This window comes from Nelumbo lutea, chromosome 5, assembly GCF_056320005.1.
Source record: "Nelumbo lutea isolate HS-2025 chromosome 5, American lotus-T2T, whole genome shotgun sequence".
Lineage (NCBI taxonomy): Eukaryota > Viridiplantae > Streptophyta > Magnoliopsida > Proteales > Nelumbonaceae > Nelumbo > Nelumbo lutea.
The window spans coordinates 47,715,897-47,732,156 of record NC_142688.1 but is presented as its reverse complement, the minus strand read 5'-3'; the positions used below and the strand labels follow the sequence as shown (position 1 = coordinate 47,732,156).

General features: G+C 37.2%; 1 protein-coding gene across 5 annotated transcripts in view; it reads right to left on the bottom strand.

Annotated features, from left to right (window-relative positions):
- Positions 1–2,460: 2,460 nt before the first annotated feature.
- Positions 2,461–16,260, bottom strand: part of LOC148852205 (partner of Y14 and mago-like) — a 33,506-nt gene continuing 19,706 nt past the window's right edge. For 2 of the 5 annotated variants that reach the window (XR_016099645.1, XR_016099644.1), the window contains exons 3-6: positions 11,049–11,294; positions 4,878–4,930; positions 3,283–3,763; positions 2,461–2,809 (exon numbers count right to left, since the gene is read on the bottom strand). Coding sequence is in view for 3 of the 5 variants with exons in the window: in XM_088946857.1 (XP_088802983.1) it covers positions 2,666–2,809; positions 11,049–11,294 (390 nt within the window). In the remaining 2 variants the exon portion in view is untranslated. The remainder of the gene's footprint in view (positions 2,810–3,282; positions 3,764–4,877; positions 4,931–11,048; positions 11,295–16,260) is intronic. The other 3 variants (XM_088946857.1, XM_088946859.1, XM_088946858.1) reach the window with 2 other exon arrangements.

Genomic DNA, 16,260 nt, shown 5'->3' with positions numbered 1-16,260 from the left:
CTTAAATTGTAATTTTTAATATTTTTATAAATAAAAATTTAAAACTGAAATAAAAAATATAAATTAAATACAAAAATACATATAACAATATAAAACATAATTATACATTATTTATTAATAATATATAACTTATATATACCTTAAATACATGTGATATGGTTTAACCCATTCAATTTGTACACAATCAAACCGGTGACTCGCGACCCAGAGACAAAAATGGTTTATCTTCTAAATCGGTTTTTAAAACATTGATTTATCCACACATTAGATGTGTGCGACTCATGTTGAAACCGTATTAGGGACAGTTTTTATTAGAGGAGATCCCAATTCAACTTTTTTGGGGCTACTTTATTTTTTGAGTGACACTAAAAATTGACCTTGGCTTGTTACAAGAAAAATGGTTTATCCCTAAATGTTATGTCCAGTCTTAACACTCTTTCAGAGCAATTGGGTAAAACCGTAAAACTCTAACAAAAGAACAAAGAAATTTGAAAAAAAAAATACATACAACAATTTGCTTTCTTGATTTTCTTAATTAATCATTCTTAACTAACCATTGCATCTTCCAATGCAATCTTGGATACCAACAAACTTGACGCATCTTGGTGATATTTGACTTGGGCTTCTCTTATAAACTATATATAGTTGGTGGTTGAATGAATGCAAACAACATAAGGCCCTCCTCCCTTAGAAATTTCCTTAGAATAACTAAGGTTTCATCATCAAAACTGGAAACCTGATCAAGTGTAAAGACTTGATAAGATTCTTGTCCAAAGAAATTTAATTAAGAACGTTGCACAAAAGCAGGGTTGAGAATCTTTCATAAAAGAACTACAAGTAAGAAAATTGCTTATATGGTGGAACTTTTTAAGGGGAGAAATGACTCCCAAAACCTCTGGATTAGCATTTTAATACTGCCACCTTAGGCCTATGTTGGTAATTTTGCAACTGCCGGCTTTGTCTGACTTTTTGTATGTCCTTTTCGTGTAGTAATTTTTTATACTTTAACATATTCTCTTTGAATCCCACTTATGACATGACCGGGTCTTTATATATAAAACAATTAATGAAAACATCTATTCTGCCACCCCCAAGTGAATTTGATAAAAAAACACCTGATTAATTATTGGTTACCGCTTTAATGATAACAGTTGTTTGGTTACAAGTTTTTTTTTTTTTTTCAATATCATAGTCAAACCCTTAAACAAATATGATAGTTCTTAAATTGTCATGTGCGATACTAGTACATATTATAAATATATAAAAAAATAGAAATTGAACCGATCAATCAATTAACCGACTGATTCAGTTTGACACTTTATATGAATCAAAAGTACTAGTTCAGTTTCAAATATGTACTTACAGTTCAGTTCACCAAATCGTGAATACCCTTGAAAGGAGTTAGGGGCATGTCAAAAAGAAACCTGGTTAAACTTTGAAGTAAGAAATAATTTAAGCATCCATAATTTAACAAAGAATATGACACTGAACAGAATAATTGCGACAAAAATTATATGTTATGTTGATTTTTCAATTTGCAAGCTCAGCCTTCTGGATGCCCGAGTTTAAGCTTTCAAAGTTCTGAACCACTTATTCCAGTCTGAGAAAAACTTGTATTCCTCCACACCAAATGCTGAACCTAAATTGGAGATAACCCCATCCATTCTATGAAACCAACAAAATTATCTTACAATATATTTTGAAAAGAAAATGTTGGGAAGAAAGTTTGAATTTGTCAATGCATTGATCACTATCCCACCATGTGTAGTACTTCACCACACTGCCTCAACACCAGTCACCATGTTCATGAAATTTGCCTAATCGTTTCATCCATGGTTCGTTTGAACCCTTGTCCTCTTAAAAGATAATAAACCATGTTCTAAGAAGTCTCGCAAGGTTTAAGATCAATCACTGTTGAGGCATCGTGGAATCATAGAACACTTCTTTAATAAATAACTAGAGAATGACCCGGTACTAAGTTCAGGTGGCCAAGGGAATTTACAGAAGCACCCCACGTCTTAAGCTTCAGATGGCCAAATTTTCTATGGACTCTGTCTTATTGGTGGAATGTTCCACATGGATGGCTCGAAGCCTCGAACCTTTCTGTTGTATTCCGTTTTGTTAGTCTAATATATTTTCATTTATCAAAACAAAAAATAAATATTGGTCCTTAGTTTATGGCATACGCAGGAAATTACCTCCCTTTTCAGAAAGAAGAAAACTAGCAAAGCAATAATGGATTTCATGATTCTGTTAAAGAAACCACCAACTCCCTCGTCTGTATTCTCCTATTCCTATGAGTTCTAAAGCAATATGGAACGATAATAGAAGTGCACTTACAGCACTTGCTTGATTATCTATCCAGACAAAGGTTTTAGTTCAAAGTTCTTTTTTTTTTTTTTATTCGTATTTTAAAGAACTTGATGGCTGATATTTTTTGACGATCTACATAAGAAAAGATGAACAAAAAAATGGAAATGGTAGAAGTCTTAATGCTGGAACATGAATACCATATTTGTTCGCAAGCGCCAAATGTTGATCATCCTAGGATCTCCTTGTTCAAAACCATACAAGACCAAAAGTGCTCTCTAAATGCCCAACAAGATTAGAACCAATCCACAGAAGAAATACTGCACAGTTTTCTGATGCCACCGTGTTCCTCACCTCATGATACTGCAAACTCGGCCTTCCTCTCCTCCAGAAGCCTTAGCTCTTGACGCCAACCTTCCAATTTTGCCACCTTCTCCAACTGCTCGGGATTCATATCCTTCTGGTCAGTTTTCTGCTGTTGAGCTTCTGTGAATCGAATCTGCAAAATTTACAAGTTCTGTTTGGTTGTACAAAAACAATTTTCATGTTTGATTACATAAAGAAAATTAAAACGAAATTGATCTATTTGGTAAATAGAACATGAAATCATTGTCTTTTTTGATTAAGAGATGCTCACAGCATATTGACCTAAAAGCATATATGAAGCTTGGGTATCCAATTTGAACCCAACTAAGCCTAGCCTGAGCTTCTGCACAGGTTGGACTGGGATTTGGTCATGTCCTTCCTAAAATCCCATTTTTTTCAATCCATTTTACTGCTAAAATCCATTAAAATAGAATGTATACCAGGAAGCAAAATGACAAGGAGAACATCAAAGAAAACACAAAACCATTTCACTGTGATATGGTGCAATTCACAATTGCCATTCTGTTATGTGTGAGTGTAATGAGATGGATAAGGACCAACGTAGATATTTGAATAAAACAAGAAAACTATTGAAGAAGTGCAAACCTGTTATTGTCAACAGCAAGGTTGAAAAGTGCCATAACTCCAAATTCCACAGCTTTCTCGTTAAGATCATGAACAACCAACCCCAAAAACCGCACAAGGGCCTCAACAAACCCATTGGTTCCCATAAAAATTCCGGCCTCTTCATCATCCTTCAACAAGTGTCGTATATGTTCCACTAGTTTGAATTACATCCTTAGGTCATTTCCTCCATACAAGACAGTCAGGAAATTCTCATACATCTGAAACAGGTCTAGTTCAGAGTTATCTTTTGGGTCAGGCACATTTTCAATCTCATTTCTTTCAATCTTCTCAACAATCCTATTCTCCTCAACAGGCACTACCTTGATTCTCTTCAACTTATAGGAGTCAACACTCTATGGATCTAGAATTAGTTGATTCGCACTCAGATAATGCAAGCCTCCAGTAGATTAAATCAAGACTTGTGAATTTTCTTGTTCCAGGTATCACTAAAATGTGGCAGCTGCAAGGCTTGCACAACACATTGAGAAGGGAAATGAAAATGGGCTATTTATCAGCATTGTGGCATCATGTTCAAATCTATGGGTCCTTATTCTAGATGCAAGCATTGGTTTCACTACTCAATTTTATGAGCTTTCACCTTATTTTCTTCATAAAGCAAGTAACTACTTGCACCTTATTTTATGAGCTTCCACTGTTTCATGTTCATGTTTGGGTATGCTTGGGCATGGACAAGTGGGTTGGTGCGTGAGGGGCAAGGAGTGTGCCTGTGGCTTGACTCAATTAATTTCTTGAACTTGTGCCAATATCATGGAATGCCATCAAGAAACTATTAAATTGACATAGCTTATATTCCCATTGACATATTATCAGAAGAATTTCAAAGAAATCTCTACTTCCAACTTTACCTTCTCTAGATATGGTTATTATGTTTCTCACTAGTATTAAAAAAATCACATTCCTTGAGTAAAGCACAAAAGTAGAGTTGATTCAGTTCCTATTTTCAAGCCTTGTCTTCTGTTAAGTTGATTTGTTTCATATGGATGGAATTTGTTAAGCTTGTTAAGTGAAAATTCTGCAACTGGGAAAACCAATATAGTTATTTATGTTTTTTTTCCCTTTTCTTACAGGTTTGTAGCAGATGCCTATATAGGGAAGTGTGATAGGGTTTGGCCTACTGACCATATGCTGATCAAATATTGGGATTTTCTCTGGTTATTAAGAAAATACCAAGATTGAGACTTAGTGAATGGAAAACGATTTGGTTGTTTACATGGTACATAAATTTAAGAATGTCAGATTTTTGTGTTGTTTGAAAAATGTGAGTTAGATCTATATGTTCTGGTTCCTTGATCGCTGAACCTTGAACCACAGAATACAGAATCCATGTTTATATTCAGAGTACACAAAATGTGAGAGATGGTTGTTTACATGGTTCCTGGGTTGGCTTCTATCCAATCACCCCCGATCTTATGGCAATCCATCTACAACTACGGGGGAAAAGGAGAAAAGGGGGAAACCGTAGAAATAAGGGACACAATGTGTATGATTTGTATCACATGGACTTAAGCTCAAAGGATAAAATTGGCAAGAGGTGAAAATGATATCAAACTTACCCAGGAAAGTAGGTCTTGCAAAAGAACATGGGAAAGTAAGGAAACTCACTTACCTGGATAAATTAAACAAAAAAAGAACATGGGTAAGTGCACTTACCCAGGTAAATGTATTTCCGAAAAAAGAACAGGGCCTATACGTCAACATTACCAATTATTATAGGCAATCCTGATAAATAAAATATGTTTGTATGGGTGTGCACGTGCGCACGTGTCTGTACATATGTGTATGTGAGAGAGAGAGAGAGAGAGTAGAAAGAGAAAGAGAGGCTACACCCTACCAGTGACATTGTGCAATAACCATACACGGCAGGAGGAAAATTTTCTCAATCACGTCATTTCAAAGTAATCTACAAAATTCAATGTCCTTTTTGGATGCAGAAAATGTGATACATGGTTCAGGTATGGGGGAGAGACATAGACTGGACCATTATATGTGTTGTTGATCCAAAGGATCCACAATGTCAGTCCACGTTGTGTTAAATTAGTCACCATAAGTGTCACATGCATACATGTACAACTGTATAAACACAGTCCACGTTGCAGAAAACTGTTTACCAATGGCCATTAATCAATCTTCCTAATTTTGCAACAAAACGGCTAATGAAACTGAATGCAACTGGTTAAACTGTTTACCACGTTGCAGAAATTCACTGTTCTTACAATGCCACTGGTTAAACTCCTGATTTAACTCTAATAATCCTTTGTTAATCCTAATGAAACTGAATGCAAAGAAATTAAAAAACAAAGTAGCAATTCACATTTGTACCGTTTATAGTAATTATAAAAATAGTAACATTGTTTTTAATAAAAACAGTGAATTTCTCGAAGATTGAAACTTAACCCAATTCTTAAAACACCAATAAACTAGAAAATAAATTTGAAAAAGTCAAAAATACCATATAGTAGAATATAAATCACCCAAAATTTCAGAAATTGCTTTTAGTTGAGGAATATTAAAAAACAAAAAAGTTTATTTCTTCTTCTGTGGTTTCTTTTCTTGCTTCCCATTTGCATCAGAAATGTTTTTTTACAAGTATATTTGCATCAGAAATGTTGATGGTTTAATGGTCCCTACTAGTTCGGCAGTGTAAATCCATAGAGCATATCTCATGCACAATTTTTTTGGATAAAACGTAATATACACAGTTACCTTACCTTATTTAAAAAAAAAAAAAAAAAAAAGTTTTGTATAGGGAAAATTCCCGATTAGTACCCTGTACTTTGGGCCTAGTGCCACCTTGGTCCCCAAACTTTAAAACACGACAATTCAGTACCAGAACTGTCGAAAATGTGTCAATCCAGTACCTGCCATTAACCGGCCATTATGTGACATTTGAAAAGACACGAATGCCCTTTGAGTGTCATCTTATTCTCTTTATCAACCATCCAAACATTGACAAAAAATGAAGTCTCAAATCCTTGCCTCTTCTATTCAAGAAAGTTGGGGTCACCAGAATGCTCACTGAGACGTGACCCCAACTTTCTTGAACAGAAGAGGCAAGGATTTGGGACTGTTCATTTTTTATCAACGTTTGGATGGTTGATAAAGAAAATTTGATGACACTCAAAGGGCATTTTTGTCTTTCCAAATCCCACTTAATGGCTGGTTAATGGCAGGTACTGGACTGGCATGTTTTGAAAGTTCGGGTATTGAGTTGTCATGTTTTATAATTCGGGGACCAAAGTGGCACTAGGCCCAAAGTACATGGTACTAATCGGGAATTTTCCCTTTTGTATATTGGCTCTCTAATTTTGGACTGGTAGCCAGTACATCCTTAATTTCAAGACTTGGAAATTCAGGGATGGACTTGGGTTGTCTTAGAATTATACAGGGATGTACGTACCTTTATCAGAAGAAAATGAAACATTTTTCCAGACTTGTACCATACATTTTTCCATGTAATGAAACACTGATTGCAATGTCTTAGTTTCTTCCATTTCCATGTGGAGAGATGGAGGATGACTTGAACTGTGTGATCAGTTGCATGCAATCTTCATAAAGGGGTTGGGGTTGGTGGAGTTTCTCATAAGCTTTGTTTTCTGATCAGTAAGTTCCTTACAAACTTAGAGAGGCTTTTGCTTTCAGGATGACCATATTATATTCTTGGCTTGATAAATTTATCATTGAATGAACACATAACATTTTAACCAAACCTGAGGTCAAGGAATGTTTTCGCATAAGTAAATCATAAATTTTCATTGTAACCTGTAAGCTCCCTATCGTAGATTGCACCCCTATTGTCTTTTTAGTTGCCTCTTATATCCCCTTTCTACTACTTTCAATTAAATGTTCCTAATATCAAATAAAAATGAAGAAGAAATTATGACAAGTAAAAAGATAAATGTGGTTAATGTTTCTGCTGATTCTAGAATTGCCTGCTGTCTATTCAACTAGATGTGGTGTGATAAAGGAATAAAGATATAGTATAGAAGACTAAAAGGGTGCTACTGTACACAAACTTAGGCAGCCCCTTGTTTTGTAGCCACAAACTTTTGCATATTGGAATTTGAATAAAGAGAGTTCTTTCTACTTTCTTCCATCTCCATAGCCAATTGATATTGAGTGAACTCTTCATTTTTTTTAACTCCATATTCTTCACACAATTGGTGGTAGGTGGTGCTCTTTCTACTATTAGTTTGTTGTTTGTGAAACTTCTGGGTGGTTCAATTTCAAAAAGAAGTTATTATATTGGCAACAACGTCCCTGCCTCTGACAAACTATAGTTATTTTGGCCTCCAAGTTTTGATATAACCAACATGCTCTCTGTTTTTCTAGCCTTATAATTCCTAGATGTAAACAACATGCATATGTCAGAGTGAAAAAGACAGTCCTCTTCCTGTAAAACGGAGCTTTTGTTCCTTTCACACATTAAAGCAATAAAAATGTACTTTTAACTATCAAAAAGATACTGATATGTATAGGAAAAGGAAACTTGGAGGAAGAAAGTAAAAATTAAATAACAGAACTAACTAGAAAGAGTTTTATTAAACATAATAAAATGAGTACAAGAAACCGATTGACTTGGATGAATGAAATAGTTATCTTTCCTCAAAAAAAAAACAAAAAAACAAAAAAAGCAAAAGTAAAAACCAAGACAACTCCTCTTGCACTTCAGCTCTCTAATGGTGCAATTTGCAAGAAAATACTGTAGAGTTAAATGATGAAGGTATTATCAGAAAAGAGATTGATCATCCACTTGATTTGAAACTACTTATTTGTCCAAAACAATGAGATTAAAGCCCTGTTCAATAGCGCTTAAGTCTTAACTCTTAAAATCCTCCATAGTCTCACCCCTCCTCATGCAAGTGAATCAGCCAGGGAATTAGTCAATATACGGAGTTAAACAAGCTCTTCAACCTAGACAGGAAAGCTGTTGCCTCTCTAATGATTCAATTTATGATGGTCACTCTATAGGATAGGCCATTTGGGCTTTCTGCTATTACCAGGGTTCAGATAAATGACCAGCTACACAATTTATGAACTTTCAGATCAGATAAATCATGGAGGTTCTAACATGTTTGAGTCCACCTCCCTTCTTGAGGACCTTAGGACCATCAAATAACTAGGCTTCCTCTATATCATCCTTGAAGATGCTAAAAATGCAATTTCACTGGATCTGAACAAACCATGTACAGACAGAAGATGTACAAAGGGAAACAAAAAACTTTCCCGAAACACCAAACAATGTCCCAAACCCTTGAAAGTTTACAAAGATACTATCCTTAGTCTCTTTACGAAAAGACTCCCCATCTCTAAAAAGGTACTATAGTTTCTTCCTTTAAATTCTCCATGAACACTCAACCATGAAAGCATCTTTCCAACTACTCTTTGAAGAACTGTATCTAAAGAATTATGCTGATTATGGAAGATTCTTCTATTCCTTTCTCCAATCACCCAGAAGATTGCTGCTGGGATTACACTCCAAATGATTTTCCCTCTCCAAGTTAAGCCCTCTAAATTCCAACCCTTTAAGAAATCCTCCACTGAACTTGGACAATAATTTCTCACCCCAAAACGTGGTCATAATTCTGTTCCTGATTAAAGAGAAAAAGGTGCAATGAAGGAGTAGGTGATCAGTTGACTCCTCAGCAACATCACGAAAGACACACCTTGTCTCATATAAGGTCATCTCCCCTTCTCAACAAATTGTCCTTCGTTACGATTTTATTCAACAAGGCTGTCCAAATGAAGAAAAAAAAAAAAAACGCCTTGGACACTACATTTCTGCAGCAAATCCTGTTGACAGGCACTTCTTGCCCCCATGGATCAAACAAAGCATTGTAAAAAGATCTGACAGAGAAGGAAATTTGGTGTAAACCTATCCCGCCTAAAGTTTAAGAATTGTGTTGGGAAGTACTCCTTGGTAAGATAAACACCCGTGGGCCTGACCTCGGGCCTAACACAGTAAGTCTGACTGTGTTACGGGCCGGGCTCGGGATTTGTCAAAAAAGCCCGGCCCAAGCCCAGCCCGGCCCGACTCAGCATTATATATTTTATAAAATACATAATATGTATTTTATATATTATACAAAATATATAAATAATATAATATTTATTGAAATATATATATTTATAATTTAATATACATTTTTTATTTTTTTCTTTATAATTTCTCTCTCACTCTCTTTCTCTAAGTAGTAACAACATCGGATAAATTTTGGGCTCGGACCCAGGCCCGGGCTTCGGGCTTTTTATGAGAGCCGGGCTCGGGCCCAAGTTGTAGGCCCGATGGTCGAGCCGGGCTCAGGCTCGGGCCTTAGAAAAATCTGTTAATACAGAGTGAAAGCCCGGCCCGACCCGGCCCATGAACAGGTCTACCTGTGACATACTACAGAAAAGGTGGTCAAACCCTTGTCTCTCTCCTCATGTGTGTTCTCTATAAGACTAGTGATGAAACCTTGTCTCATTTATTAATCTTCTGTCCTCTTGTGGTTTGTCTTTGGGAATACTTCTGTTCTCTCTTTGGTTGCAGATGGTAAACCTTTCCAAACCCAACTTCCTAAAGACCCAAGGAAAAGAAAGGGAAAATCATGTGGAGGACTTTAAGAGCTGCCTTGGTTTGGACGGTCTAGGAGGAAAGAAACAGCAGAATTTTCAATGAGAAAAGTAGGTCCAAAGAGGAGATTATGGAAGCTATCTCAATGAAAACCACTCACTAGGTAAAAACATTGGAAATGTTCAAAGTCTCCAGTTAATAATATTATTAGAGCTTAGCCTGAAGTGGCGTAATCAGATAGACATACTGAAGAGGTAAGAATGGACTGGAAGCCCCTTACGGAAAATAAACTGAAGCTGAACTTCAATGGTAGCTCTATGGGCAACCCAGAAAGAGCAGGTATTGGGGGAGTTATCAGAGACCATCTAGGTTCAATGGTGGCTTTATATTCAGGACCAATCGGCATGGGAGATTCGATAAAGGCAGAAACTTTGGCGTTGTTACAAGGCTTGAGATTAGCACAGCAGCTTGGCCTTAGAGATTTGGAAGTGGAGGGTGACTCACAATTAATGATCCATTGGTAAAGCAGCTCAAGGCAGCACCTTGGAAATACAAACATGCTTTCATGGAAATTGATGTTATTGCAAAGCAATTGAACTCACATTTCAGCTGGGTGAGAAGGTCTGCAAACGGGATGGCAAATGTACTAGCTAAACAGGGAGTTAGGCAAAATCCTTTTTGGGAAAACTTGTAAAATGTTACCAAAGGGTATTCGTATATTCAACAATTGTATAACTTTAATCTTCATCTTTAATGAAATCATTTGCTGATAAAAAAAGATCTGACAGAGAACTGTCCAGTCTTTTCCCACCTCTAAACCCTCTTATCCCTCCTATCCAGGCAGACCTGGGTACTGTATAACAGGAGTAGATCAAGCATGGCATTAACCTCCCAATTGTTTAGATTTAACTATTTCATTTAAATTGAATCTCACAATCAGTTGATAAAGTGGGATATTAACTCACTATGGACAAGCTGTTAGAGAGAAGTTCTGCAAAGGATCAGGTCTTCAAACATAATTTCCTCTTTTAGTAAGTGCTTCTAGCCCTTCTAATTGGGTTCATGCTTTCCTCTTTCGATGAAATTTCCTTTTTACATACATTAAAGGACAAAAAGAAATAGAGGATTGAAGATTTCACCACTATGGGAGTTTGTAATAAACTCAGGAAATTACCTTCTTTTTTAGTGCCCGGATTCTTTTATCAAGATCTGGACCAGGACACCCTGGATTTAAGCTCTCCACTGAATCTGCAGGAGACATTGCTGGAGAGTTTTCTGAAACAGATAGCATGTTAATTTGATTTGCTGCCAATTCGACAGCTTCAGGTCTGTCATTCACATCCTCGGAAGGAAGCACCTCTCCAGTTTTCTTCTCCACCTCGGTCTTCAAAGTTACATGTTTTTCCTTCTCAAGAGTAGCCTGCAACGCATACTTGGTCAATCAAAGAAATAATAGAAATAAACTACAAGTAACCAGACTATGTCCATAAACATAACCTTCAAATATCTACTTTATCATATGAAACACCTTGAAACTTATGCAACAATCTAAGACTTCTGAAATTCACTGTCACTTGGTTTAGAATCTCACTCAGCACAAACATATATGTTTCTGAACTGAAAAAGGAAATGTGTACTTCAGATTGTCCTATTCTTCATCTTGATCATGAGATATTTAGTTAAACTATAAAAGACCCAGGGGTAAAACTTTAGTAACCTTAAGCACTGTATCAAGATGTTATGTGCCAATTTTTTTATAGTATAAAGAAATTTGTTAAAATAAAAAAGGTAAGCCCACCCTGACACTGAAAACCCTGTTCAGAATTGATGCCTTATAAATGAATCCCCTAAACCCAACCAAACTAACAGATTGAAACATAATGGAATCCATCAAAACAACCAAACTCAAAGCTGAAAGACCCAACCAAGAGGAACAACCAATACCCTGCAAGAGCCATCCAACAGCCCAACCAGCACCCACCAACAAACACCAGTGACCCACATCAAAAATAGCCAACCCAGCTCCATGATGCAGTAGCATGTGCACAGCTAGATTAATTTGATCCTCAATGGAAGCCCAGAAGAAAGTCATCAGATCTGAAAACACGAAAGAAAAGGCCTGAAAATAACTTCGGTCTCATGCCAAGCTCGTGAGAGAGCCTTGGGAGAAAACTGACAAAAACAGTAACTTGAGCCTACAGCTCAGGTAGGACCAGGTGACCAGCTACTCAGCTGCCTCCTAAGGCATGCCTAGTTGAGTATTGCAATGCAATGAGACCAAGAAAACTTTCATCATTCATTTGAGAGAGATGATTTCTTTAGAAATTTGCATTTAGTGACAATTCTGTAATTATTGACATATGTAGCTAGGGTTGAATCTCTCTAAATTTAAATATTTATGGGTGTTTATCAGTGTACCAGGGCCAGAAAGGTTTTTTTTTCCTTTTTTTATAAGTAGGGCCAAAAAAGTGTTGTAGAAGTTTTGTTCAAGTTGTCTTAGTCAGGTTTGGTGGTTAGGTTCACTTATGTGACAAGGACCAATAGAAATGTTTCTTTTCAAAGTTGTAGTAAGATAAGGAAACAGTCTAGGGGTTTCTGACGCTCCTTTTATTTTAAATAACTAGTGGAAGGCCATCAGAAATTAGAACAAATCAGTATAAGAAATGAAGGTGAAAATTAAGACTAAATATGATGGTTGAATGTTTTATTGGGTAAAGCAATGGGAGAGTTGGAGTTTGCAACGAAGTGGAGGAAGGAAGCAAAGATTGAGGCCAAAATCTTTCTTTTCGAGGAAACTAGAAGCAGAGGGAAAGATTCTCTAAAGATTAGAGAAACAAGGAGAGAAACTGTGATTCTGGAAAATGGTGCAGCAAGCTGGTTCAAAGGTTTTGTAGACAGAGCGATTCAGTTGGTGAAATAACCAGGATGGAAAAACACTCTGAAATTGGAACAAAGGTTCTACCAGCTGGAACAAAGAAGCATAAAGGGCTGGTTTCTGATGCTAACAGAACATTTTGGTCGAGAACAAAAACAAGTTATCTGTATCCCAGAAGGTAAAACAGTTCAGGTTGGAAAGCTCTTGCAGGCTTGCTACAGGAGTTTTTTTAAGTAGGGCGATTGAAACTAAAAGGCTTGAACTGAAAGTGGGAGAAAGCCCACAGGAAATCTAGGAGATAAGTTTGCAGAAAATGGAAGAAACCAAAATAGAGAAGATAAACCAAAAGCTACCTCCGGTCTGCCGATGGCTCCAAGGATGGCTGTTAGTGGTGGGAGTGAAAACTGTGAGAAAAAAAAAATGGTAGTTTTGTTGAAGAATAAAGTGAAAGATTGGAAGGAGATTCTGAATGCTATTGCAAGCAAACTAGAGCTAAAAGACAATAAAGCTTAAGCCCTTCAAACCCAATAAAGCCATCTTGGAATTGGGAAGCACAAATCTTAACTTTTGTACAGTGGAGACCAGTGAAGGCCTGGTTATGGTTGAAAACTGATGCCCTGATTGCAATGATAAGGCATCATTTTGAAGATTCTGGGCCTCCCTTTCAACTAGTGGTTGGAATCCATTCTGGATAAAGTCACAATAGCCTGTGGAGAACTCCTGGAAGCCATTAATATAGTAGACCTTCAAACTGCAAGAATCAAAGTCATAGGTGTAAAGCCAGAAGCTGATGTGGCCTCCTCTTGTAAAACTGATTAACTGCCTTCTGTTCCTCTTGTAAAACTGATTAACTGCCTTCTGTTGGTCTGTTCCAGCAGTCTTGACAGAAGCCATGCCTCGACCAATCAATTTACTGGTTGATGGCGATTGGTGTGAAACGCCATTGTTACATGTTATAATTTTTAATTATGAGAATTATAAAATAAAACAAAACTACGAACTATGAAACTTTTTTGAGCTCCGAAGTCTGAACTAATTAGAGAAGAGAAAGCTAGGAAGTCTCCTTTTTTTTTTCTTTTGAAAGAAGGTAAAGTATGATTTTATTAATATAAGGTCCTGTGTACAAAGAGAAGCTGTACAAAATGGACCTCAAAAAAAGGTCCTGTGTACAAAGGATAGGAAGTCTCCATTGTTTCAGTCCAATTCAACAAGGGATCTCCAGGTAAGTCAGACCGAACATTTTTAACAGTACAAACGTTCCTGCATTTTATTTTCTTATTTTTAAGGAATATTTTTGGGAATAAAACAGGGGCTCCAGCCCCTTATTTCTTCTTAAACAGGGGCTCCACCCCATCTTTCCAAATCTTTCCTGTATTTTTTGCATTCTTTTTAATAATGTTTTATTGGAATGAAACAGGGGCTCCACCCCCTTATTTTTCTCTTTTTTATCGCTGCATTCCTCCGTTTCTTCTTCTGCTCATCTTTGGCTAGTAATTAGTTGCTTCTTATTTGATTTATTGAACTGTTAGCAAAATATTGAAACTAATATGTTTAAACGATGAATATATGATGGCAGTTTATATTTTTACATGAAATTTATACTTGAAGATTTTGTTTCTGATAGTTAATGTACAGGATTGTTTATTGGCATACAAAGCTAATAAACCACCTTAGGAGGGGTAGGATCTATAGATTTTATATTTTCAAATTCCATCGCCTAGTCATCACCCCTGTGGTCACCTAGGCACCTTGACAACTATGGAAGTGGAAAAGTCTTGGACAAAAAAGGAAGGCAAGGTTTTACGAAAAGGGAATTATTTCAAATTAATGGTTGTAATAAAGCAAGTGATCAGTCAAATCTCAAAAGGGGAGAACAATAGTCCCAAACTTTTAATGGAAATCTGAGCCGGGTGGAGAAGAACCCAATGGTTGTGAGAAAACCATATGTGAGGCAGTGTCAGAAGGGACTGATTGCTTGGGGGTTCAGTTTGATCGCGTGACTAATGGCCTGGTAACCCAGCCATGTGACACCTAACTATCCACATGACTGGAGGCCTAAACCAAAGAACTCAGAGTGAATTGGGCCATTGTTTAAATCTGATTGCTGATTTGGCAAATCGGGTGGTAGATCAGTGTTGGTACCATTGTCCTCTATCCCTGCAACAGGGAAACCCGAAGCCATGGGAAAGGTGGAGAAACAGAGTCAGAATGGATAAAAAGGCAAAAATCGACAAGTTCAGCAAACTCATTTCAGAAGTCTTTTCTCCTGGAATGGAAGCTAAGGCAAGAGATGCTGGCTACAACCCAGAGAAACCCAACACAAGGTACAATAGAAAGAAAGAGGAAGAGGTTTGAAGAGTTTAGTGATTGAAGTGATTCACAGTTTGAAAGTGTTGAATCCCCGTCAAGCTTAGTAAGTGTTGACAGTTCCAAAGCCGGAAAAAGAAGGAACGACGAGCAGTTGGAAACGGCTTTGCTATTCAAAGAGGTTTCATCTACTGGTTTAAAAGCTACACCAAATGAGGTTAGGACAATGCAATTGCTGACAGACTTTAGTACCTCTACAGATAAGGATGGGTTAAATGAATGGCTAAATCAAGAGCAAAGGCAGGTTATTTGCTCTTGGAGAGTTGGACTGAATAAATGAGCCAAGTTTTAGTGCATCAAAGGTTCTACCTTTGGAGTCCAATCAAGGAGAAGCTGAAAAAAAAACAACTTACAAGAGGTTTCCAAGGAGTAGGCTTATGAAAGTGTTGAGAAAGAAGCTTTTTTTCCCTCCCCCCTTTCCCTGTTTTTTTTCCTACTCCATTGTTTTGTCCTAATTTTGTGGGTTTTGATTGTGAGTAGGGAGGTAAGGCTACGTACGGGAGTCTCCTTGAAGGACAAAGGAAAGCCGAGAGTAGGAGGTAGGCTAAAGGCTAGGGCGAATGAAGTGATAGAATGATTCTCCCGTTATGAGTTGGACCCCTCTTTATAGGAAGAGATCCTGAGGTCCCAAAAGGGAGGAGCCAAAACTATTTGAGTCCCATTAGGAAAGGGAATCTTAGATTCAATGTAAGTTGTCAGGGAACACTGCTAGGGTTTCGCCATGTCTTATGAGATATCTCAAGGATGAGCTTTCCTTTTCGTCTGAGGATTCTCATAATACACGTGTGCTACTTCCTTTCATGACCCTCTTAAACCGATGTGGTGCGAATGACGCCACTACTTATCTCGTGTGTCCTTTTTAAGCCTACGAAGCATCTCGTCATGTGCGTTGTAAGCAACGCACGTATTCCTTTTGCTTGTTTCTGACCTGTGATGAACTTGCATTCGTTGCGGATGTGCGATGAACTTAAGCTCATCAAGGTCCGCGCGGATCTTGAGATCATCGCAGCTGATTTTGGGTCATAAGCTCATTGCATGCCTACGTGGGTTCTGAGTTCATCGCAGATGTGCGATGAGTTATAGACTCATCGCAGGCATTTGTGTACTATTGGTTTAACCCCTTCTATGCTCTGATGGTCTAGGT